At 43.6% G+C, this 26,086-nt stretch overlaps 1 protein-coding gene across 4 annotated transcripts in view; it reads right to left on the reverse strand.

The window, feature by feature from the left end:
* The window catches only part of abi3bpa (ABI family, member 3 (NESH) binding protein a), a 32,295-nt gene extending 8,846 nt beyond the window's left edge, over positions 1-23,449 (reverse strand). Inside the window, exons 1-12 of one of the 4 annotated variants that reach the window (XM_079276480.1) lie at positions 23,149-23,449; positions 16,051-16,230; positions 15,841-15,909; positions 15,599-15,731; positions 13,626-13,816; positions 13,184-13,227; positions 11,915-11,963; positions 10,998-11,063; positions 10,719-10,793; positions 2,546-2,623; positions 1,954-2,142; positions 1,155-1,220 (exon numbers count right to left, since the gene is read on the reverse strand). In XM_079276480.1, coding sequence (XP_079132606.1) covers positions 1,155-1,220; positions 1,954-2,142; positions 2,546-2,623; positions 10,719-10,793; positions 10,998-11,063; positions 11,915-11,963; positions 13,184-13,227; positions 13,626-13,816; positions 15,599-15,731; positions 15,841-15,909; positions 16,051-16,230; positions 23,149-23,242 — 1,234 coding nt within the window. In that variant the 5' untranslated portion in view covers positions 23,243-23,449. Of the gene's footprint in view, positions 1-1,154; positions 1,221-1,953; positions 2,143-2,545; positions 2,624-3,124; positions 4,202-10,718; positions 10,794-10,997; positions 11,064-11,914; positions 11,964-13,183; positions 13,228-13,625; positions 13,817-15,598; positions 15,732-15,840; positions 15,910-16,050; positions 16,231-23,148 lie in introns of those variants that run through there. The other 3 variants (XM_079276481.1, XM_079276482.1, XM_079276479.1) reach the window with 3 other exon arrangements.
* Positions 23,450-26,086: the final 2,637 nt, after the last annotated feature.

The following is a 26,086-nucleotide window of genomic DNA, read 5'->3' on the forward strand; positions in this document are numbered from 1 at the left end:
TAAAACAGCAGCAGTGGTGTGAGTGCTGCCTTCTGTCAGATAACTTCATCTTCGTGGCGAGACCGTGAAAATAGATGCAATCAAAACACAGAGACTAAAGTTCAGTCCAGAAAAAATATTCCCACTGAAATACATACCAGTGTCTCACATCACTGGGATTTGTTGCTTTTGCAACACATACTCCGATTTCATGGATGGGATTTATGGATGGACAGTGTCCATTACACACCTGCAGTCCACTATAAGCAGACCTTTGAAACTATTTCAAGTTGAAATGCCAATGTGAAACTGAGCTCTATAAAACTGTCAGTGTCAAGGACACACTCTAATTCCCGCAAAGGCAAACTCTGTACCAGCTGCAATACAAAGTTGCAGTGTTCTGTGTAGTATAACAAGTGATAATGATAATATTTTGTTGCACGTCATTTACTTCATGGGGGCGGGAAGGTGAACTATGTGTGTGCATTACGTCTTTTTAGAAAGGTAGAAACAGTAATTAGGAGCTTTGTGCTTGGATGTGTGTGCAGGGTGGCAGGCAAAATGACTCTGTAGAGTTGCTTCCAGAGCCATGTGACTCCTTGAAGACCTCTGAAACTGTCAGTTTCCATAAATAACACACACCAGCTGTGACATGGGACTGAAGCACAACCTCTCTTCATAACTCCAAACGAGTGTCACCATTGATACATGTGGTCCAGACTTGGTTTGCATTACCAGTTGAGATGGATTCAATCACTCTAATTAACTGAGCCTGCCTGGCAGAATGGAAACAATGTGAGGGACCAAAAAAAGGACAAACCACATTCACCTTTCACAACAAGCAGGCTAAAGCTATTCTCAAACTAGTTCAAACCAGTGCCTGATTACAGGTCCATATGTGTGGTAGACTAAACAATGTGGAGAGGACAGGTATACGCCAAAACAAGAATTATGGCTTCAGTCTCAGTCAAGTGTAAGCTGTTGGGACGATTGGACAACACAGATCATGGCCAGACACAAAACGTCACACTGACAGACAAGTCGACGATCACAAAGCATGAGAGGATTGTCTCAAAAGCACAGATCAGTGTGACTGTGTGGGACGAGACATAACAGTGCCTCTTAGGTTAGTGAATGAGGAACGCTGAAAGGTGGTTATCTTTGTTTGTCTTTACCAGGTTTCTCTCTCGACCGCACCACAGGTTTAGGTAGAGCATTGCCCCTATGACGCGCCCCATCGGCTGTTGGAGGGAGAAAAAGGTCTGTTATATATTGATCTGTGTTACTGTGACGAACAAATTCCAAATGAGAAGAATGTCAAAAAGAATGAATGCTTGTTGTCTTTATTTCGTACCATCTCTTTTTTTTTTTACTGTCTGATGTCAGTCACAATAAAGCTGGAGACTTTTTAGTGTCTTTAATTTGAATGGGATTGCCATGACTGTAAAACCTTTAATTCTGTCCTTTGACATTTCAAGTGTTTGAGAGAAGAAGAGATACAGTGACAGAAAGAAAAGAGAGGCTGGCTGTGGTAGCCATACTGTTTACACAGTGCTTGGCTTGGCATGGTTGGTGTAAAATGCAATGTGTTCTGGCCAGTGCTGTGGCCAGACTTCCCACACGGCCAGCAAGAGGAACCGTAAATCATGTTAACGATCTTGATCTGGGAGACGTCCCTGCAGCTCATGGTAAATCTGTGAAATACTCATCGAGCACATGTGGCAGAGCGTGGAGAACATATGGACTGTGAGAGGAGGTAAAGGAGGAGATCGGGAGAAAAGTACAAGCATCCAAATGGCTATTGTGTGCATTCAAACACAGATAATATACCAAATCAAGAACCATCAGGTTTTTTTTGCTTTTTTTGTAGATGCACAGTTGCAGACGAGAGCATGGAAGAGTGCTAGCAGGAGAGGATAACCTGAGGTAGCTACTTGGGAAGAGGGAATGAAAGGAAATGAAGTGCTCCATTACCCTCAGGTGTGCTGGAGCTGTGTGAGGAGGTTAATGGCTTGGATGGAGAAAATGATCTGCCACTATTACGAGTGGAATGAGGAGGAACCCGGGTGCGGGACAGCGTGGAGTTTCTTCCTGCTAGAGGTACTGATGAGCTAATGGGAGAACGAGGAACTTCAGCAACGGATTGCTTGAGGACGCCAGTACCTAGATGAGCAGAAAAGCAATTTGGGAGGTTAGAGATGATCCACTTCTGACAACTTAAGCGCTTTACCTAGATGGAATAAATGATAGAGCACATCAGTGAGAACAATGTTGAACAGTGGACAATGACTGAAATGAAGGAGAGGCATAAATGTGATCGAAAGCTAGCCAGACTATTCTGGTTGTGAATGGGGCAGGGGTGAGGTGAGTATACTAGGCTGAAAATGGAGGCACACATGGAGGCAGGGGCAATGATGGCGTGGTTTGTGTAGGGTGGTAGGATGGAGATGGAGATGGGGAAGCAGTGACATCATCCAATGGTTTGAAGTACAACTGAAACCACTGGGTTCCATGTGACTTGACGAAAGCAGAGATGGTAATGGGACAAGCTTGTCATGGTGATTACCCTGATTGTAACTACCAGCCTTCTCTGTAGCCAGGGCGGGTCTTGGCAGAGGTTTGCCCTCTTCTGGTGGACTAGGAGCTGTATGAAAGAAAACTCACTATTTATCTAACATAACACAAATGTATTCTTTACTTTTAAAGGGGGCATAATGGAGATAATGGAAAAGGAGGTTATGTTATGTATTTAAATAAAAGCAGCTGGGGTATTTGTTGTGATCATGATAGCCACGAAGAGTAAACTCTTTCATGTAGTCAGACAACTCTAGACTAGAGGAAGAATTTAGATGGTAAGTATATGGACTCTAACTTTGTCTTACCAATTGAGAACATTTAATCATGGTTTGGAGTTTCTAAAAACAAAATCTATGTCAAAGATACGTTTTAGCAACTCATCAAGATGACTTAACCAGATTCAGACATTAACAATATCTATATGGTTTTGATAACTTTTCTTAAAAAATAAACACATAAACAACAGAAATTCAATTCAAGTCAATATGCCCCTTTTCAAATTAAATTTAGAAAAAAATCTGAATACTTGATAGTGTGGATTGCTGATGGCAAAAAGAAGGGTCTTTACCCGTAGAGACTGCCTGCCTTGGGGTGATCTCGGTGGGATCAGAGTAGGTCCTGGTCTGAGATTGCAGCCCAGGTTGAGGTTGTGGCCTGGGTAGAGGTTCAAGCGGGGATTGAGTCTGGGCATTTGGTGAAGGTTGTGGTTGGGGAATGGGTTGAGTGTGAGATACGGGTTGGGCCTTGTTCTTTGTTGGAGGTTGTGTTTGGGGCCATGGCTGAATCTTTGGGCGGGGTTCTTGTTGGTTCCTTGTTCGGGGCTTTCCTTGAGGCTTTGGCTGCTTTTTTGTTTGAGACTGTGTTTTGGACTTAGGTTGGCTCTTTGGTTGAGGCTGTGCTTTGCGCTTGAGTTGGCTCTTTGGTTGAGGCTGTGTTTTGCGCTTGGGTTGAGAAAAACTGATCTTTGGTTTAGTTGTTGGTTGGTCCTTATACTGCTGCTTGGTGGTTAGTTGAGGCTCTGGGTTGGTTTTTAATGGAAGTTGTGCATTGGTGTTTGGTTGTGTTTGTGTTCGGGTTTGTGGCTGAGTTGTAGTTCTAAATTGTGGTTGAGGTTGGGCCTGGATTTTAATATTTGGTAAGGCATTTTGGGCCTGAGGTATGTGAAGGAGTGTTGGTTGATGTATTTGTGAACTTGCCACAGGTGTGGGCTGGGGACGTGTTGGAACTTTAGGCTGGTTCTTTGGATGTGGTTGTGTTCGAGGTTGGGCCTGGTATTTGGGCTGGAGTGTTGGTCGAGTTCGTGGTTCGGCCTGGAGATGGGTTGGGGTTTGAGGTTGTGATTGTGATTGGAGATGTGGCTTTGGCCAAGATTGTGACTGAGGTTGGGTGTGGAGTTTTGGCTGAGGTGTTGAATGGAGTTGTGATAGAGGTTGGGTTTGGATGTTAGACTGGGATGGAAGTTGCGATTGTGGTTGGGTCTGGGGTATAGGCTGTGACACCGGGTAGGGTTGTGGTTGCATCTGGGATATAGGCTGGTATGTTGGGTGGGTTTTTGGTTGAAGCTGGGTCTGGAGTATGGGCTGAGATGTTGGTTGGGGTTGTGGTTGCAGTTGGGTCTGACGTATGGGCTTGGATGTTGGTTGGGGTTGTGGATGGGTCTGGAGAAGGGGTTTTGGTTGAGGTTGGGTCTGACGTATGGGCTTGGATGTTGGTTGGGGTTGTGGATGGGTCTGTAGAAGGGGTTTTTGTTGAGGTTGGGTCTGACGTATGGGCTTGGATGTTGGTTGGGGTTGTGGATGGGTCTGTAGAAGGGGTTTTGGTTGAGGTTGGGTCTGACGTATGGGCTGGGATGTTGGTTGGGGTTGTGGATGGGTCTGGAGAAGGGGTTTTGGTTGAGGTTGGGTCTGACGTATGGGCTGGGATGTTGGTTGGGGTTGTGGATGGGTCTGGAGAAGGGGTTTTGGTTGAGGTTGGGTCTGACGTATGGGCTGGGATGTTGGTTGGGGTTGTGGATGGGTCTGGAGAAGGGGTTTTGGTTGAGGTTGGGTCTGACGTATGGGCTGGGATGTTGGTTGGGGTTGTGGATGGATCTGGAGAAGGGGTTTTGGTTGAGGTTGGGTCTGACGTATGGGCTTGGATGTTGGTTGGGGTTGTGGATGGGTCTGGAGAAGGGGTTTTGGTTGAGGTTGGGTCTGACGTATGGGCTGGGATGTTGGTTGGGGTTGTGGATGGGTCTGGAGAAGGGGTTTTGGTTGAGGTTGGTTCTGACGTATGGGCTGGGATGTTGGTTGGGGTTGTGGATGGGTCTGGAGAAGGGGTTTTGGTTGAGGTTGGGTCTGACGTATGGCCTGGGATGTTGGTTGGGGTTGTGGATGGGTCTGGAGAAGGGGTTTTGGTTGAGGTTGGGTCTGACGTATGGGCTTGGATGTTGGTTGGGGTTGTGGATGGGTCTGGAGAAGGGGTTTTGGTTGAGGTTGGGTCTGACGTATGGGCTGGGATGTTGGTTGGGGTTGTGGATGTGTCTGGAGAAGAGGTTTTGGTTGAGGTTGGGTCTGATGTATGGGCTGGGATGTTGGTTGGGGTTGTGGATGGGTCTGGAGAAGGGGTTTTGGTTGAGGTTGGGTCTGACGTATGGGCTGGGATGTTGGTTGGGGTTGTGGATGGGTCTGGAGAAGGGGTTTTGGTTGAGGTTGGGTCTGACGTATGGGCTTGGATGTTGGTTGGGGTTGTGGATGGGTCTGGAGAAGGGGTTTTGGTTGAGGTTGGGTCTGACGTATGGGCTGGGATGTTGGTTGGGGTTGTGGATGGGTCTGGAGAAGGGGTTTTGGTTGAGGTTGGGTCTGACGTATTGCCTGGGATGTTGGTTGGGGTTGTGGATGGGTCTGGAGAAGGGGTTTTGGTTGAGGTTGGGTCTGACGTATGGCCTGGGATGTTGGTTGGGGTTGTGGATGGGTCTGGAGAAGGGGTTTTGGTTGAGGTTGGGTCTGACGTATGGGCTTGGATGTTGGTTGGGGTTGTGGATGGGTCTGGAGAAGGGGTTTTGGTTGAGGTTGGGTCTGACGTATGGGCTGGGATGTTGGTTGGGGTTGTGTATGGGTCTGGAGAAGGAGTTTTGGTTGAGGTTGGGTCTGACGTATAGGCTTGGATGTTGGTTGGGGTTGTGGATGGGTCTGGAGAAGAGGTTTTGGTTGAGGTTGGGTCTGATGTATGGGATGGGATGTTGGTTGGGGTTGTGGATGGGTCTGGAGAAGGGGTTTTGGTTGAGGTTGGGTCTGACGTATGGGCTGGGATGTTGGTTGGGGTTGTGGATGGGTCTGGAGAAGGGGTTTTGGTTGAGGTTGGGTCTGACGTATGGCCTGGGATGTTGGTTGGGGTTGTGGATGGGTCTGGAGAAGGGGTTTTGGTTGAGGTTGGGTCTGACGTATGGCCTGGGATGTTGGTTGGGGTTGTGGATGGGTCTGGAGAAGGGGTTTTGGTTGAGGTTGGGTCTGACGTATGGGCTTGGATGTTGGTTGGGGTTGTGGATGGGTCTGGAGAAGGGGTTTTGGTTGAGGTTGGGTCTGACGTATGGGCTGGGATGTTGGTTGGGGTTGTGGATGGGTCTGGAGAAGGGGTTTTGGTTGAGGTTGGGTCTGACGTATAGGCTTGGATGTTGGTTGGGGTTGTGGATGGGTCTGGAGAAGGGGTTTTGGTTGAGGTTGGGTCTGACGTATGGGCTTGGATGTTGGTTGGGGTTGTGGATGGGTCTGGAGAAGGGGTTTTGGTTGAGGTTGGGTCTGACGTATGGGCTGGGATGTTGGTTGGGGTTGTGGATGGGTCTGGAGAAGGGGTTTTGGTTGAGGTTGGGTCTGACGGATAGGCTTGGATGTTGGTTGGGCTTGTGGATGGGTCTGGAGAAGAGGTTTTGGTTGAGGTTGGGTCTGAAGTATGGGCTGGGATGTTGGTTGGGGTTGTGGATGGGTCTGGAGAAGGGGTTTTGGTTGAGGTTGGGTCTGACGTATGGGCTGGGATGTTGGTTGGGGTTGTGGATGGGTCTGGAGAAGGGGTTTTGGTTGAGGTTGGGTCTGACGTATAGGCTTGGATATTGGTTGGGGTTGCGGATGGGTCTGGAGAAGGGGTTTTGGTTGAGGTTGGGTCTGACGTATGGGCTGGGATGTTGGTTGGGGTTGCGGATGGGTCTGGAGATGGGGTTTTGGTTGAGGTTGGGTCTGACGTATGGGCTGGGATGTTGGTTGGGGTTGTGGATGGGTCTGGAGAAGGGGTTTTGGTTGAGGTTGGGTCTGACGTATGGGCTTGGATGTTGGTTGGGGTTGTGGATGGGTCTGGAGAAGGGGTTTTGGTTGAGGTTGGGTCTGACGTATGGGCTGGGATGTTGGTTGGGGTTGTGGATGGGTCTGGAGAAGGGGTTTTGGTTGCGGTTGGGTCCGACGTATAGGCTTGGATGTTGGTTGGGGTTGTGGATGGGTCTGGAGAAGGGGTTTTGGTTGAGGTTGGGTCTGCCGTATGGGCTTGGATGTTGGTTGGGGTTGTGGATGGGTCTGGAGAAGGGGTTTTGGTTGAGGTTGGTTCTGACGTATGGGCTGGGATGTTGGTTGGGGTTGTGGATGGGTCTGGAGAAGGGGTTTTGGTTGAGGTTGGGTCTGACGTATAGGCTTGGATGTTGGTTGGGGTTGTGGATGGGTCTGGAGAATAGGTTTTGGTTGAGGTTGGGTCTGATGTATGGGCTGGGATGTTGGTTGGGGTTGTGGATGGGTCTGGAGAAGGGGTTTTGGTTGAGGTTGGGTCTGACGTATAGGCTTGGATGTTGGTTGGGGTTGTGGATGGGTCTGGAGAAGGGGTTTTGGTTGAGGTTGGGTCTGACGTATGGGCTGGGATGTTGGTTGGGGTTGTGGATGGGTCTGGAGAAGGGGTTTTGGTTGAGGTTGGGTCTGACGTATAGGCTTGGATGTTGGTTGGGGTTGTGGATGGGTCTGGAGAAGGGGTTTTGGTTGAGGTTGGGTCTGACGTATGGGCTGGGATGTTGGTTGGGGTTGTGGATGGGTCTGGAGAAGGGGTTTTGGTTGAGGTTGGGTCTGACGTATGGGCTGGGATGTTGGTTGGGGTTGTGGATGGGTCTGGAGAAGGGGTTTTGGTTGAGGTTGGGTCTGACGTATGGGCTGGGATGTTGGTTGGGGTTGTGGATGGGTCTGGAGAAGGGGTTTTGGTTGAGGTTGGGTCTGACGTATAGGCTTGGATGTTGGTTGGGGTTGTGGATGGGTCTGGAGAAGGGGTTTTGGTTGAGGTTGGGTCTGACGTATGGGCTTGGATGTTGGTTGGGGTTGTGGATGGGTCTGGAGAAGGGGTTTTGGTTGAGGTTGGGTCTGACGTATGGGCTGGGATGTTGGTTGGGGTTGTGGATGGGTCTGGAGAAGGGGTTTTGGTTGAGGTTGGGTCTGACGGATAGGCTTGGATGTTGGTTGGGCTTGTGGATGGGTCTGGAGAAGAGGTTTTGGTTGAGGTTGGGTCTGAAGTATGGGCTGGGATGTTGGTTGGGGTTGTGGATGGGTCTGGAGAAGGGGTTTTGGTTGAGGTTGTGGTTGAGGGGGAGCATTCACCCATGGCTTCAGTTGAGGTTTTTGAGTTTGGGAATTAGGTTGTGGTGGTGGCCGTGGTTGTGCATGAGTTTGGGACGGGGGCTTTTGTCGTCGTTGACTCAGTGGATGCTCTCCATGTTCCTTTACATTTTGCTGAGGAACTGTCACAGATGCAATGGTGGCTGTAATTTGTAGTGGAAGACGGGACTTGGGAGCTAACGTGACCTCCATTAAAGGAGGCAACACAGATGTAGCGAGGTCTCCTCCTCCTGGGTTGTATGAGAGAGAAAATATAGCCATGAAGCCTCCATACTGTTCTGGAAAATACAATTTTAAAATATAATATTCTTTCACTAAATGAAATTAAAATATGTTATTTTATTGTTGAGAAAATGATGAAATACGGACATAAAGGCAGTCAGGGATCAGCTGAAGTTTAGATTAGCAGATGTACAGCTACTGGCCGAAGAATTCACAGAGCTAAAGCAAAGGTTACATAATAACTTCTACCTGGCTCATGTCTGATATGAGTGGGTCCAATTTCAAAGGCAGACAGACCATATGGAGGTATTTGAAATGTAACAGCCGTGTTACTACAGACAGACTAAGCTACCAGGGCTAGGCCGGCTGTGAGCGGTAGCTATCCAAATCCATTGGCTATGCCTCCAAGAGCCTATGGCACATGAGGGTATATTAGTTGCTGACTCAATGCTTGCTGTGGGATTTTGATGAGCCATTCTAAATGAAATGTTCAATCTTATCAGATGTCAAGGGAAGTCAGAAAATAGAGAGAGGGGGGAAAAAATCAGCAGGAAGGCAAAGAAACCAATAGATAACATGACATTTGCAACATGTAGTGCTGCATCTCAACTTTATAATACATATATATATAAAAGCTTTAAAATACCTGCATTTATGGGGGTTATTGGTCAATTCAGTGGAATTAGCCAACCAACCAAACACAGAGAACATTAACCAAATTATTATTTCCTTGAATTGCCTCCTGTATATCAAAAAGAAATGTAAACTGTATCTGTGTCTCAACAGGAACTGGATCCTCCAAATCAACCTATGAAGGCTACATTGTAGCACTGACTGGTGCAAAAATAATTTGTGAGATAATGAGGGTTGCAAATAATGCGACAGTTGCATCCTTTAAATCCAGGCTACATTTCAAGGAGCCTTTGAATTGAACAGGTCTAATTGGTTGTTGGATGCATCCAGGCTCAAATAGCATTTGTATGACAAAACCTTAAATTTACTAAAAATACATTTACCTGCAAATACAATTAAAGATAAATGCCGGAGAAGGGAACACAGAAGGACAGGGTAATATAAGAGAAGTAGAAGATGAAAAGTAGGCTATTCCTGCTGGAGAGAGGAATGTCTGGTGCATGCAGTTCAATCATGCAGACTTCACATCCCCTGCGCTGCATTGACAGCAAAAGCCTCACGTTTGTAACCAGCAAAAATGGTGATGAACAATCAGACTGTAAATACTGCACAACATATTCATTTATATAATATAATAAGCTGATGCGAGGTTGAGTTGATAATTATGGATTTACAAATGCCAAAGAAGAGAGTAACAGACAAGAATTACAGTCTGTATGTTTTAGAAAGGACTGATTTTAAATGACTTGTTTGACTGTTTGACCAACAACCCAGTCGCAAGACAAAAATGTTGACATTGAACGCTTCTGCAAACCACGGCATGTGTTGAATGTCGACATTTATGAACCAAAAAAAACATTTCATAATTAAGGTTTCATGTTTAACAATTTTATTGTAAAACAATTTGTTACAACTACTTGGTTAAGGTTATAGAAAGATCATAGTTTATATTAAAATAATAACATAACAACGTGACAACAGTAACAACCTAAAGCGTGAATAAATAAATAAACGCTTACCAAACTTTATTTTGTAATGTTACGTAAAAAGGGTAGCAACATAGCGTAACAAATGTAAAGTCAATGTTTATATTTGGTTTAAAGTCGACAGGAACAGCGATCTGGGTGAAGGTCCTGTGTTTGTTTGACCCATCCACCACCCTTCACGCACGCCTGATTGCCAAAATGTCTTGCTTATTATATTCGTTATCTTACAATGTAACTTTCGCTCTGTCACTTGCTCTACGCGTCGCTCGTACTTCGTCACTTCCTTTGAAGACTGCAAAAACGCCAACATTCAACGTATCCATGGTTTGCAGTAATGTACAATTTTTTCCTGACGAATGAGCTGGCACCTTACACAGCTCTTGGATAAAGTTCTGTAGATTATATTTTGCAAATCAGTAACTTTAAAAACAACTTTGCATTAACAACAGAACCTAGAAATCATTAAGAATCCCTGCAAGCTATGTTGCTTTGCTAAAATATCATGCAGCCGAGGCTCACACAGTCGGTTTGCAGAAGGAGGTTCTAGCCACTGTACTCAATCAGAACATGCTATTCTTAATCATGCAGCTAATTACAAAGGGCACTGAAAAGCATTTATTCAATTACAGTCTGCCAAAACTATGACTGCACACAGCCTGAATGAGAGCCATACAGCTGTTTTAAAAATGAACCATGATTCACTGTTTACCGATTGGCTGTTTGGTGGCCACAGGCAGTGTGGGTCCAGGGGTCGACAGAGAGTCCTGTGTAGTTGTGGTGGGAGCTGAGAAATATAGTGTTCATTAGTAGACCTGGGAGAAAAGTTAATAATGTATGTCCTGCAGAATATACAAAAACAAAAATGATGTATGTGCAATAAACAATGAGCAGGATAGTGAGGGAGAAGACATGTAGAATGGTCAGACATGAGGTCAAGAGTGTTTTTCTGACCTCTGAACTCTGAGCTTTAGGTCAGAAAAGTAATTACCAAGAGTTGTCTTTCGGGCTATGTTCCGCAAAAGAGGTAGCCTGCCCTTGGTCCTGTTAAGGAGAACTGACATGGGAGAAGAGATTTAAGTCAAGGTGTCACACATAAGATGTCCTCATATAATCCTGGGGGGAAAAAAAGAGTTGTGTCGAGGAATTATGTTCATGCGCCTATGCCAATACTATTCATTCTCATTTAAGCTCTGTTTGTTGGCCTTCTCCAACTACTGAGGGAAGTGTCTGACTCCTTAGCTGCTAAATGTTCACAAGCTAGTCGTTAACTTTATGAGTCTGCTGTTTGGTGCTGTACAAGCAATGTACAGCGGGTTTCTGAGCTTTTTGTTGTTGCTGCTGAAAACAGCTTCCTGCTGTGGTTGAAAATGACACTGACATGAACAGTGAGAGAAAATCAAAACAGTTTAAGTTGTGTGCCTAAATGTTGAAATTCTCAGATGATAGATGCTCAAACCACAGTTGATAATGATCACCAAAAATCTTCTTTCACACTACACATAGTAATTTGTTTATTTGTTAAATAAACAATATTGATTAGAGCCACATTTAAAGGGAGGCAATGCAGTTTGACTCATTAATGAAAACTAAAAATGAACATAATTTGTGGTAGAATGGGTCGAGTTTATTGGCATTTTTTGCTAAACCCATCATCATGGACACACAGTTGGCGTGGCATCTGCAACAAACCAGCAAAATGAAAATTGTGAATTAAAAAATTTAGACTTAATATGATGAGGTCCTGTCTGAAAAAAACATCAATCAAAAGTTCTAGTTAAGATTCTTCCAGTGCTGAGTGTTAAAGCAGGGATCAGTGAGAATCATAGTATTTTATAAACATTCTGCTGCTCTATGAAAACAGGATTAGTGGGTTTGACCAAAAGCAGCATGTCTCTATTGGCTTACCATGGCGTGGAGAAAAAGGGAAGGAGTGTGGACCTGGCGTTAAAGGTTTCTGAAGGGTGAAAGACAGAAAGACAAGGGGAAGAATTGGTCATTAGTAGGGGTGTAACAATACGCGTATTCGTATTGAACCGTTCGGTACGAGGCTCACGGTTCGGTACGCATGACGAACTGAACAATACGTTTGAATAAAAAAAAAAACTTTTTGTTTTCTTTTTCTTTTTTAAACTTTATTGATGAAGAGCCACGTTCAAACCTTTATTGATGAAGAGCCACGTTCACTCAGGTTTAGTTCCATCATTGTTCATACTAAAATGATGATGGAGAAGATGTAAGTAACAATACTACATAACATTAAGGAGCAGTTTTAGTTTTTTATGCTTATGTGTTGCTAAGAAGACACCCCAGAAGATGGGTCACTCAGGTATAGTTCCATCATCGTTCAAAGTCAAATACCGGTAATAACTTCATGATGTTAGTTTTAATGAATCAATATATTTTAAAATCAAGTATGTTTCTCTGCCATTTATAGTTTTCTACTGTACCGAAACGTACCGAACCGTGGCTCCACTGTATCGTACCGAACCCAACCGTGAATTTTGTGAACCGTTATACCCCTAGTCATTAGTCTTTGTAATGATCACAACAAGTCAAAGGGTTAGCATTGAACTCAATGCCATCTCTATCTCTGTGTTCTATTAAGTCTAAGGCTTTCTACTCCATGTCGAATTGGTAAAGTCCCTTTTCTCCACAGCTGTGATGTTTTACGAGTGCGGAGCCAGGAGCATGGTGCATTAGCCCTCCACTGTCAGTAAATCAGTGGCATCTTACTCGTCTCAACTCATTTCCACATTGTTACCCTTCCTCTTCTGTCTTGTCTTCTCGTCTCCTTTATCTCTCTGCTTTATTCCTCTGCATACGTTTGCTAGTTACAGACTGCTCTCTTGGCATGGCTGGTCCTGGCTGCACTGATGATGTTTCCATTCAGCAGTTGGATGGAAAACGAATGAGGCAAACAAGCCTGAGAATAGCACAAGCTCACAGAAGTGCACAACATGGACTCTTAAGCATTTTGCCTGTTCCAGATAAACACCCTGTTCCCAAAGATATTTATTTTGAGGAGAAGACCTGTGAAGTCTCATGAGCTTACTCTCACACTGACTTCATTTCACATATTTATACAATATGAGAAAATATACCGCAAACAGATTCATATTAGTTCTCCTGCTTTGGTTGAACTTGCATAAGAAATTAAGTGTGTCCAGTACATACCACAGGGTTGACGGGACGCTTAAAGATTTTCCTGATGACTTTCTCTAGAAATATGACACAAGATAAAAAAATCAGTAAAGGTATCAGCGCAGTGGAACTCAAATAAAATGAACAAAACCACATTTCACAACCAAACGCTTTCCTCAAGATGCCTTTCATCTTGGAAGAATCAAGAATCATGAGAGAGTTCCTCAGAAGTGGCTTGAATGTTAACCACAATATAGTATCTCCTGCTGCCATTATGTAGAAAACACCGCCAAATGAGCAAATGACCTCTAAATGAGTGATTGCACAGATTTATACATACCTATGGAGCTATATATGTCATTATGACTGGCATTACTAACACTGCATGGATCTTGTTTGTTGTCTATTTGCAACAGCTGCAGCACTGCTGGAGTGAGAGGGACAATATCCTGTGAAAAGCTGACGTCAAACATACCCTCTATGCCCCCTGAGCTGACGTTGTGAATGACCGGCCTGCTCCACACTCCTGTGCCATCCTTGGAGTTGGGCTGAACACCAAACTCATAGGCTGTGTTGGGCCTCAGGTTGTCAATGACCGTATCGCTAGTTGGGCAGGTTTGGTAGTTCCACTTCCTGCTCCTCTCACGATAACGCACCGTGTAGTGTCTGAGCGGAAGACGGAGTAAAAACAGAACAAAAAGTTAAATCAGGAAATCATATATAACCCAGACAACCTGATGAAAGAAAATCTAGAAGTACAAATGTCAAGGTCGAACTGCTTGGTACATTCAGATACCATGAAGTCTTATTGTCTTGTCTTATTCAATGCTGACGATGTTCTAACAACTGCAGGGGGTTGATCTTCGTGTAGGCTTGCAGTTGAACACTGTACTTTCCTGCATGAACTGCACAGTCAGGATTCAATGTTTTGATGCTGTGACAGAAAATTGCTACTCTACAGAAGGGCCTATCCTTTTATTCAGAAGACACATATGAAACTAATATTAGACATAAAACCAAGAAGACATTTGTTCCAAAAAGCAGAGTAAGATCTGTTCTATCAAACGCTTCCAAAACAGCTTTTTTAATACATTTGACAGGAGGAAAACTGTGTTCACATGATGTGTGGGTGGACTCCTGTCTTGGATCCACTGGTCAGTTACTTGAGAGACTTCAGGGAATAATTTACTGTTCATGCAGTTAAACCAGAGTCTGTGCAACGAATATGTGTGTGTGTGTGTGTGTGTGTGTGTGTGTGTGTGTGTGTGTGTGTGTGTGTGTGTGTGTGTGTGTGGAAAGAGGAAAGTGAATTATCTTTTTCTATGCTTACCTAAACTACAATACATGACATGAAAGGCTGAAGATGGAATCTCCATGCATTCGTGTAATTCTCTTTTTTTCAGTAGACCTTTGCATCTGTACCATCGGGCCTCTCTATCTTTGCTCCGTGGCAGTAGAGTGTTTCAATTCATGCTCAGCAGTGGTGAAAGAAGTATTCGGATCATTAAAAAGCATATTAAAAGACACAGAAAGGTTCAGTGTTGCCAGGTCCTATTGGGCTACTTTCGAAGTGTTGACACAGGTTGCATTTCCTGTCCATTGGTTGGACAGACTTATTTTGCATGCAAATATAATTATGAATACATACCCAAATCCTACCAAACTGAATACAGATCAGCATGCACACACGTGGACCACGTCATAAGCCCACATCCACATACAGAGTTGAAATAACTGTTCAGGGAAAATTGAATGTCATGCTGGCAAACATTTACGGTTACTGTGTAGATATTACAATGCAGCAATGCTGTTGGACTTTAAAATATGTGTATATGGCTTGAGTTCTGCTATCGGGCTGGTTTTGATTAACCATCGGGGTGGTTTTGCTACACAGACCTGGCAACCCTGGAACCAATTATAATCTGCTAACTCTGTCTTGAGAAGACAATTAAGGTTCTTAAAAACCCTCAGCGCCCAGATTGAAGCAAAAACAACTACGTCCAAATTCCTACTCCTCTTCCTCTGAGTCATAACTCTTCTGAACAGACATGACATACATATTTTACATCCAGTTACACTTCCTGAGGATATCATAATCTAATGTCATCCGATGCATGTCGCAAAAAAAAAACATCCTTAAATCTGTTTAGAAATCATAGAAAACATATTCCGTACTCCAGAACTTGCCTGAGAATCACTGCATTTTCTTCAGTATTGATGTACAGATGTCTGTCCATACATGGATACATTGCAAACAGGAAATGTCAATAGCTAATTTTGCATTCTTTTAGTGGAGGCAAATCCCCCAAATGCAAACAAATACAGGGACCGAAGTTGTATCATACAGCTAGCAAGCTAATTGAATCCATGGTAACGTCCTGTTTTGTTTCCCTGCTCTGTGGCATGAAAATGAAGTTCTTGAAAATGTGTGTTAGTGTGTAAGCTCACCCATCATCAAGACAGTCATTCATGATGTTGCCTTCATAGGGAGTTTTCAGCAGGGTCCCCCAAGACAGTATCACTGAGGTGGGCGTTACTGAGCCAATGACAAGGTGAAGAGGCTTCTGCAGTTCCACTTTACCTGAGAAAAAAATGCACATTTTACTCCTTCACGTCCACCCTCAATGCTCACTTTTACCATGTCACCTTGATAATAATCAATTCCTGTGATATTATTGCGGTAGAATTACCTTTGCACTGCTTTTTCACCTCATTGGTTGGGATGGGCTGAACGGCGATAATGTACTTGGGCTCAGCATCTAAAAACAGAAGATACATCGAGGTTATTCTCTCAGCTCTCTCCATGAATTAAAAGGTCAAAATGCGATTCACATTTACATCATAGCAGTCTGTTCCTCATCTCAAGGTGGAAACACACACATATCACCAGCCTTTCTTACCTAACTCCGTCTCATACGGCTGTCCGTTCTCAGGCAGCTGAATGATCTGTTTGGAGAACATGCTGCTGCCGAAGCCTATGATGTAACCCTCGAGCTTGGTGTCAGCGTTGGGACGCAAAAACTTCATCACGATGGTGTCGCCTGTGGCGTTGATGCGGACTTTCATGTTCTGACGTCTCACTGTGGAGGCAGGAGAGGACACGAGTGTTTCATTAAACGGTGAGTTTGAGAATTTCATTTAGGACACAGTAAAGTGCCAGAAGGCCCAAAAGTTTCTTCACACTTCAAGCTTTCGGTCAGAGAGAGGGTTACAGACAGCAACAGACAGACAGCAACAGACAGCAACAGCAACCAGGAATTGAAAATACATTAAAAAAAAGTAATAAATAAAGATGGAAATACTGCTCAAAAATGACAAGATTGTAGCACAAGCAACTTCTTTACATTCTTTTCATTCCAGTCTTGTTTTGTGAAAGCAGAATGAAAAGCTTGTAGGACGACTACACAGATTTACACAAAGTGCTTCTATTTTACAACACTTCTGTCCTCCATCACCTCACACTTCCACTCAAGGAGTCCATGTTCTGCTGAGGTGTATGTTTTACTGGAAGGTAATAATGGGGATTTTATTAAGTGAGCACAAAAATAGAAGTGTCTAATAACACATTTTTTAATATGGGCTTTCTAACCGGATGAGAACATTACTTTTATAGAGAGTAAAGACATTAAGGATCTGCCACATAAAATCATTATAAACTGCATACATTAAAGCTTTTATATGGGGTGTTCAAGGTCTGTGCTCAGAATTGACTTTTGAAATACAATATTGTTATTTTAAATCAAAATCTGTGAACAGCCATTGTTAAAACTTCAGGTCAATTTGAGCTTGTGTTTATTTGACAAGAAAGTGGTATGATGTAATGCTTTTTTGGCTTTCTTTCTGCCTCTCTCCCCCCCCCCCTCTCTCTCTCTCTCTCTCTCTCTCTCTCTCTCTCTCTCAATCACTCACACACGTTGACATCACTTTTCAAGAAATTGCACATTTTGTGCCAGAACTGACTTTCACAGAATACAGTCCTAATCAGTAGAGCCTGGGTACAGATATTGGATGAGGAGAGGCATCAAAGGGTGGGTTGTAATAAACCAAAGCCAACTTGACGTGTTCTGAGGTCAGACACAGCAGAGAGAGTAATTTGTTGTTTTGAAAAGTGGTAAAAGATTTTTTTTCTGGCATATTTGGTTTCTGCTTTTCCCAGCTTGCTGAGGTCACTGAAAGAGCAAAGGTCAAGGGGAACACGCCAATTATAATAATAAAAAAAACTGATGTAATCTGTGTTCAAAATTGTGATGAAGGTACTTGCGTGGTGTAGTAGTTATTACTATGAAAAAGGTTTATGCCATGTAATTGTTGAAATTCCAAACAAATTCAAACATTATTGGCTGTAACTACTGCTGACTCATATTAATATATAATATATATATATGTGTGTGTATGAAGCAAGTCTCTGTGAGGCATATAAAAAAGCATAACTATTGAACTGACAAGCAGCACAAGTACAAAGAATGGATGCATTTGCTTATATTTCTCTTGGCTCTGCTATGCCAAGACCCGGGCATGCTAGCAATTAGCCAGTTTCTAACAGGCATGCTAATCATCATCATATAACTCAAATGAGCGCAGCCGGGCCAGAAGTGTGACTTATGACTGACAGTTGGCCAGTGCACTTGTAAAAACAATAAATAACCACACCAGTACAGTGTTGCATGATAAATTGTGAGCTGTGAATTTAGCCTGTTTTTATTACCCTGTGGTTCTGTTTTTACTGTATTCAGTGTGTTTTAATTCAATGAGTAAAGCCCTTCTTAAATCAAAACAGAATTAAGAGTATATTTATGAATTCAATTATATCTACACGTTCATTTTTATGCAGTGGAAATCACAAATGAGTCTATGGAGACCTAAACCTCCATTACTCTTTGAGGCTTAAAAACGATGGACTTTCTGCCTGGGTTATGGCTTGTACTATACTCTCCATAGCAAGTCCTTGGCTCAAATTTCAGCATTAAATGAAATAGTGGAACTTTGCATGAGGAGTACTGCCAACAGCTGCCAGACGCCAAAACAGACACAGACAGTAAAAGAGGGGGAAGCCCTGAATTTGAAAAACACCCTCATGCTTTTCCAGCTGTGTGCTTTCTATCAAAACTGCATTTGTTGTGATTCTGCCATCAATATTTCCAATAAAACATGAGGGAAAGTGGTCCTGAGGGCGAGGGGCTGAGAGAAACATTAGGAAACTTCTGGCAATATCAATAGCTTGTACTGGAGTATTCAACTCCAGTACAAGCAAACACTGGCTCGGTCCCACGACAATCCACCCAGAGCTCGGGCCATTTGGCCCACACGCCGCTTAGGGACTGTTAAGACCAGTCAGTATTTCCAGAGTAAAATGAATAAAGCTTTAGGAAAAAAAGTCCAGTCACATTCCTGTTAATCAATCAACTGCAGCACAAAGGAAAAGTATTGACATTTAGCTAGCCAGAAAAAAATCTGCTAATCCACAAGGACACCCTGTGTGTTTGTGTGGCTGAATAATGAATAATGAGGAAAATAATGATTGATTATTTGAATTCCAAATTCTTCCCGAGGGCATCTCTGCTGGTGACTCTGACACTGTCAAACACATGAAATCGTTGAAGATTTACAACCTCGTCAAAATACATGTAACTAAAGCATAATTGAATCCATAATCTTACCCATAATGAGCATGGATGGTTTACTGTACAGACCTTCCAGGCAGAAACCTCTCTTTTTAAACTAAATGTTGGAAAGTCGATGAAACGACCACAAAAAGATGCAAAAACACACAAAGTAACTACAAAGAGACGCAAAATGACTGCAAAGAGACACAACACGACCACGAAGATATTCAAAATCACGGTAAAGACACTTAGAATGACCACAAAGAGACTAAGCGACGCAAAACAACTACATAGAGAAAGAGAGCTAAGAGATGCAAATGACCACAAAAAAATGCTAAAAATAGAAAACAAAATAGACGAGACAAAAAAAGGATCAATTTCAATATGTGGGTCTTGCTTCTACGTAGGAGGAGTGGGGCACCAATAGTATATCTATGGCCAGGGGCCCATTGTCTCATAATCGTTCATGTAAATAACCAATACAACGAAGTGAATGGTTACGGGCAAACATGCCAACTATGCCGTGATATAGCCAACAATAAATTGTTTTAATAAATACATATTTTCATCTGTATGTTATGGAGCGATGGTGACAGATCCTGGAGACAGCTTCACAAATGTCGTTCCCACTCAGAGTACTTACATAGTCTATTGGATAATATACTGGGAATCTCACAGTGGAGACTAATCCCTTCAATTAAAGCAGGACATTATAAGCAGTCGGCCCCACTCATGCAGAATATAACCAATCAAGGATTACTGTACAGAATCCATCAAAACACTGGGAATCGGCCAATGAACAATGCCACACTGTTGAATAAACATTTCACCATTGTTTTCACCCTGTTTTGGACTAATAGCGGGAGGATGTAATCCTGCTGGCCTGGAAAGCAGAAACACCCTCAAAATGGAAACAGAATTTTGGCTCAGCAGAGCATCTACCTTGGATCATCAGCAGTGATGGATGATTCTCCGGGAAAGGGAGTATGTTAATGGTTTTGCCAGCATAACACGCTCACTTTGAACTGATGTGCAACGTGCTATTTCCATGTGTGTTCAGCTAATTAATGTTAAAACCTGCATGCTGCATGGGCAACCATGTTTTGGCATCAAGACATCATGATTTTCTGTCTAACATGGAAGCTCTTTCATGGTCCACTGTCTCTCTCTTGGTTCACACGAGGAGCAGGACAGCATTAAAGTAAACACTCTGAGAATAATTAAACTTCCATTACCTCAAGACTTTTCCACTCACATTGATGTGTGAACGAATGACCTATAAATATCTGCAGCAAAGCCTCAAAAGAAAAGAGGGAAAAAAGCCTTGGAACAAGACTACAAGGCTTGTTTTGTTTTCAATAATATGTAATGGAAAATAACTTTTCTGCTCTTTGAAATGAATGTGCTGGTATTGCTGGATGGAAGTGACAGAATAATGAAGTCATGCCAGTTTGTCTTGAGCACCTGAACATCACAGCTGTAAATACCCCTGATACTCAGACTGTCTGAGGGGCAGGGGCGAAAAATATAAAAAAGGCACCAGCTGCATGAGGTGGGGCACTAGCTCACATAATGTATGTAGGGCAGCCATGGCACCATGTTTTCTCAATTTGAAGGCCACGTTAAAGTGAACTATAGATTTCCTCCACTGAAAAGGCACCCTAGAGGGCACTTCATCACATTTACCCAACTGAAAGGTCACCCAGGCACTTCATCACATTTACCCCACTGAAAGGGCACCCTAGAGGGCACTTCATCACATTTACCCCACTGAAAAGGCACCCTAGAGGGCACTTCATCACATTTACCCCACTGAAAGGGCACCCTAGAGGGCACTGCATGACATTCCCATTGAAAAGGTACCCTAAAGGGCACTTCATCACATTTACCCAACTGAAAGGTCACCCAGGCACTTCATCACATTTACCCCACTGAAAAGGCACCCTAGAGGGCACTTCATCACATTTACCCAACTGAAAGGTCACCCAGGCACTTCATCACATTTACCCCACTGAAAGGGCACCCTAGAGGGCACTTCATCACATTTACCCCACTGAAAAGGCACCCTAGAGGGCACTTCATCACATTTACCCCACTGAAAGGGCACCCTAGAGGGCACTGCATGACATTCCCATTGAAAAGGTACCCTAAAGGGCACTTCATCACATTTTCTCCACTGGAAGGGCACCCTTGAGGGCACTTTGCCATGGTGTATTTTCTGTAGAAGCATCTAAGAGGGCACTTTTCAAGAGGTTTGTTCGAACATGGGGGCACCAAGGGAAGCGGTCGCCCCCCTCTGCTCCCTTCTTCCGCCACCACCGCCCCTGACCTGGTATGACCTCTTAATATTGGTGCAACATATTGGTCTACAGCCCCATGTATCACGCACTTTCATATCTATAGAATCAGTTAAACTGACTGCAGATGACACCCTTCCTGAGTGATTATACGCAGCTCTGGCACTCGGTATTTAAGCCTCTCGGGTTTCTTTCTTGGAAGAGGAGAGGCAGGAGAGGGGACTTGGCTTCCAGCTCTGTAGCAACAGAGTATGTTTTATGACCCCTTGGTAAAAAAGTCACCCTCATTTAAGGCAATGAAGTGTGAAAATATTTGTGAGCCGAGATCCAGCCAGAGCACAGAGGGTTTGAAATAATGTAGCTGGTGAGCAAACGACAGCTGAACTGACCGACATTAGCTCTAATCAGAATATCCTGAGCCTGCAGGCCGGGGATACCCAGCCCTCTGAAGATATACAGTACTGTTATCCAGCGGGAGCCTCTTTGATCCCATCTTTCTCAGGAACAATCCCATCTCATACAGGTCCACAAGAGGCCTCGCCTTGCAGCCCAGCTGGGATCAAACTTCGACATTTCCCCCCCACCATGGCGGCTTCCATGCTGCTCACTCCACTCTCACACTATGTAGTCCCCCTGTCAAATTCAACGTAGGAACAGCTGTTTTCCCCTCCCCTGTGGAGCAGCTCCATCCCATCCCTCTCCTCCTTCACTCAATCTTTGCCAACCAAGCGTCAGCAACGAGCTTTCAATCAACCTGATCCTTATTGACTTCCTAAAGTGCTTTGAATTTATCTGTCTTGTCCACTAATCCCCTCTTCCTCCTTCAATATTTCACATCTATTAATCTGCACATGACATGTGGCCATGTTTTGTCTGGCTAAGCAGAAGTGTCCAGGTCATATATTATCCTAAAATAGGGGTAATGGTAAGTAATTTCTTGTATTACAAAAGAGCATTTGCACATGTAAATGAGAATCCAAAGTATTGGGAAGTACAGATGCTCTAACGGTGCATAGACCTATCAACTCTAATAATACAGTATCTATGACATAAGAAAGCAAACACATCTCATTGCATAACATGTTTCCCTCTAAAACCAGAGCCTTGATCCGAGAAGAAGAGGGATCCAGACGTTCAACTCTCCTCCCAAAGCAATATTTTCCTTTCATCTGGCTCCCAAAGCTGCACACTGAGATTTGTCTGGTAGCCACGTTCAGCCAGCAAAGGGCAAAGGCTTCTCTCCACTGTGCTTACCTTTATATATCGAATCCAGTCTGATCACCTCAAAATCACCTTTACTGCCATCGGAAGTTTTCAAAGGGGCGCCCAAGTTTAACTCGCAAATTAGAGCATGGCTACAAGGAATAGAGTCAGAGATTCGGTGTGTATGCAAGTGTGTGTGTGTTAGTGAGGTAATGAGACAATATGGAAAACGTGTGTTGAAAATGTGCAGTTTTTTAAGAATGTCGTGAGAATCACAATCAGATGGTAAATATGGTACAATGCTCTTTCAACAAAACCAAAATCAAAAAAAAAAATCTAAAACTGAAATGACCTCCCTCCTCTCTATTTAAAGCCAAATATGGTCATCATAATCATGATGTGTTTGGCAGATATCACTATAAAAGGATAGGGAAAGATGTCTGAGGGAAAGCACTAGGCTAAAACTTGTTGCCTTTACTGCATATTTTTGTTCATCTTTGGCTCTGGAGTTTTGCTCATCAGAAACTTCTAACTTTCTATATGATGGTAAAAATGATATTTTTTTTAAACCCTATCCGAATATACTTTGTAGTGACAGGTTGTCTCAATATGGTTACAAAACCCTTTATCCTGTCATTTATCCTTGCAAAAACAATCCATCACACTAAATATGACATGCCTCTCCAAGCGTATCCCAGCATGCATTTGGCAGAAGGCAGAGAGAGACCAGCGAAATCACAGAGCATCACAGGGCTAACATAGGACAATCACACTTTCACATGCATGGATTTTTGACCACGGGAGGACACCCGCAAGAGACAGAAGACCATAATAACTAACAAATATATCACATCACATGCATTCAGTTATGCCTCCAGATGTAAATATCACCTACCTCTGGTCCTGCGGGGACTTGAAGGGCCAGAGAGAACTATCCCAGTGATGAAGACCATGAGGAGAAGGATGTGTTGCTGCATCCCCATCATCATCTCTGCTGTGGTCGGCTCTAAGACTCAGCTGCAACAAGCTGCCCTTGATCTGAGTGAGCTCAGTTCAGAGTGAGACACAGAAATAAGATGCTGTCGCCTTGTTGATTGATTGAATCTTTCCGAACCGGTTGAGATAATGTGTGCTGCAGCTGGGTGTTACTGGAGTGGCTGGACTACTTCTCTGGAGCTGGTGGCTCGCAGGACTAGTGCAGCTCACTGGACTGGACTGCTGGCTGCTCCTGCACCATCTATACCTCCACAGTGGAGGGAGGGAACAGACAGAGCTGGACACACCCACACCCATTACCCTCCCCCATCTCTCCTTTTCTTTCACTCGCCATCTCACACTCTTTTTCTCTGGAAAATAAGTGAAATTTTTCTCCAAGCTTCCCGCCCTCCCCAGACTCTTTCTTTTTTTCTCTCTCTGCTGAGTCTGGTGTGTCCCCAGCAATCCTACTTTCCATCTCTGCAGAGGCCCTTTGACACTTTCCATTGTTGTCATTCTCCTTCTCTATCCCTCTTTCTCTGTCTCACTCTGAGCACTCTAAGATCAGGGCTTAGGAAACAAGTGTGAAGCGTCAGCTACATGTAGAGCAACTTATTCTTGGACAGACCTGTAATCAATGTTGAACATGCAGAGGAGACATCAATAACAATAGACGAATCATGATATGAAGAAACAGAATGACAATATGGTCAGACCTGGATTGCATAAACTGCTCTGCACCAAAGACGACAGGCTACACACTAGCACACAGAGAACAGGCAACGCTCAGGGATACTATTCCCAGAGAGGGAAACAAGAGCTGCCGAGTGAAGATCAGCCAATTAATTGCAGATGACAAATAATGTGAGTTCTAAAAGTGATGTAATAAAGTCTTATCCGAGTTTTGAAACCATGATTCAGTGTTTACACACAAACTCTGGGATACTCCAGAAAAACAAATGAAACCTGGAAGAGTAGTGCACATTTACACAAATGCAACATGTTAAAGTGTGCATGTATCAGGGTTTTACAATTTGTTATCTGTGTCCTTACTTTGATTTGCCCTCGTACCTCTTTCCCTCTTTCTACAAACGGACATACAACCCATATCTTTCATTTCCTAGCCCACCTAACCAAATCTCAATTCAAGCCTGATTCTGACCTTAAACCTAAAACCAAATAGTAACGCTAACATAAGCTGTTACAGTTGGAAGGACCAACGTTTTGGTCCCCAGAACAGATGCAAGCCGCTGCAGCATGCTTCCATATTTGTGTCCCCACTATGCCATATATAAGCAAACACACACTTCAGTCAGGAGAATTAGAAGAGGAACTGGAACAGACATGTAAACTGTGTGTATCCAAAGAGTGATACTCATGGTATGGCTGCCATTGTATTCCATGGAAACAATGTCTCTCATCATCCTATCTATAAATATATTCTCTGCCAATGACAAAAAAACAAAACATTAACATCACGTGCACAGCAGATCAGCTGATAAATAACATGGCATTGGGATACAGTTGACTGTATCCCACGTGTCTTTACACGAGACAGGAAATCATGTTACGCGCCAGAGGAGGTGTGTCTCCTGAGGAAGTCCCTGAACTGATTTTTGCAGTGGAACCCCGGCCTTCATTGCGCCAGAAGCCATTAAACACAGATGAATCATAGACTGCACTCTGTAAAAATGATAACAAGTAAATGAAAAAATATGGGCGGTAACTGGGTTGACCGAAACTGCTTTGCTGATGAGATTTGTTTGTGTATGAAGTCACGTTGATGAGGGGAAACACGTGAGATAAAGACGAGCACATCAACGAGCATCTATTGTTTTTCTTTAGCATCAATTGTCTGCTTTCATTTCATTTTTTCTTCTCAGTGGTGGAAAGTAACTGAGGCCATTCACTCTGAGGTACATTTACTTTACTTGAATATTTCCATTTTATACAACTTTCATACTTTTCTTCCATAATTTCCTGAGGGAAATATTGCACTTTTGGTTTGTGTCCAGATGTCTCCATCAAAGAGCGATTCCCCCTCTGAACTTCTCAGATGGTTTAATTTAAGTAACTGTTTGATTTCCAAAGTGGTAAAATTATCGAAATCTTTCACGAAAAAAGGGGGGGGGGGAACAAGAGAGAAAAACTGAAATACAGATTTTTATCGCAGAACTTTGTTTTTTCTACATTCCCCTCCCATCAATCATCTCATGACCCCTCCGATTTGTGGCGTGACCCTTTGGAAGGGCCTGACCCCTACATTAGCAACCACAGAACTAAAGTACCAAACAATGGTGCTTAGCTCCACCTCGACCAGCTACAACATTAAAATGCTTCTGACTTGATGCACCAGTATTAACCATTAAATCATTTAATACTATATCACTCACAGGGGTTTTCTTTCACTTTAAGTACATTTTGCTGATCATCTTTCTGCACCTTGATTTCAGGAGGAATTTGAATCCGGGACTTTTCCTTGTGATGGCGCATGTGTACATTGTTGTACTGATACTTTTACTTTATTAAGGTCTATTAAAGTCTAATAAAGTCTCAATACTTCTTCCCCCACTTTTACAGATTCAGGTTTTATTGCACTGTTACAGATTAAACCAATGGTTCCTGACCTTTCTTGTGATTCTTTGTGAGCCTGAGGTTTTGAATGCACAAATGTAAGACCCTCTGCCGTCTCTCCTTTCTTTCCTATGGGTCTGTGAAGGATGCGTAGGATAGAGGAGAATGGGTCAGGCTTGTTATCCTCACTCTGCTTTTGTCATCATCGATATGTCGTTCCTTTCCTTCATTTTATTACTTTTCAACACATCAGCACCACCTGCCAGCATGAGCCACGCAGCCGT

This window comes from Melanostigma gelatinosum (assembly GCF_949748355.1).
Source record: "Melanostigma gelatinosum genome assembly, chromosome: 10".
Lineage (NCBI taxonomy): Eukaryota > Metazoa > Chordata > Actinopteri > Perciformes > Zoarcidae > Melanostigma > Melanostigma gelatinosum.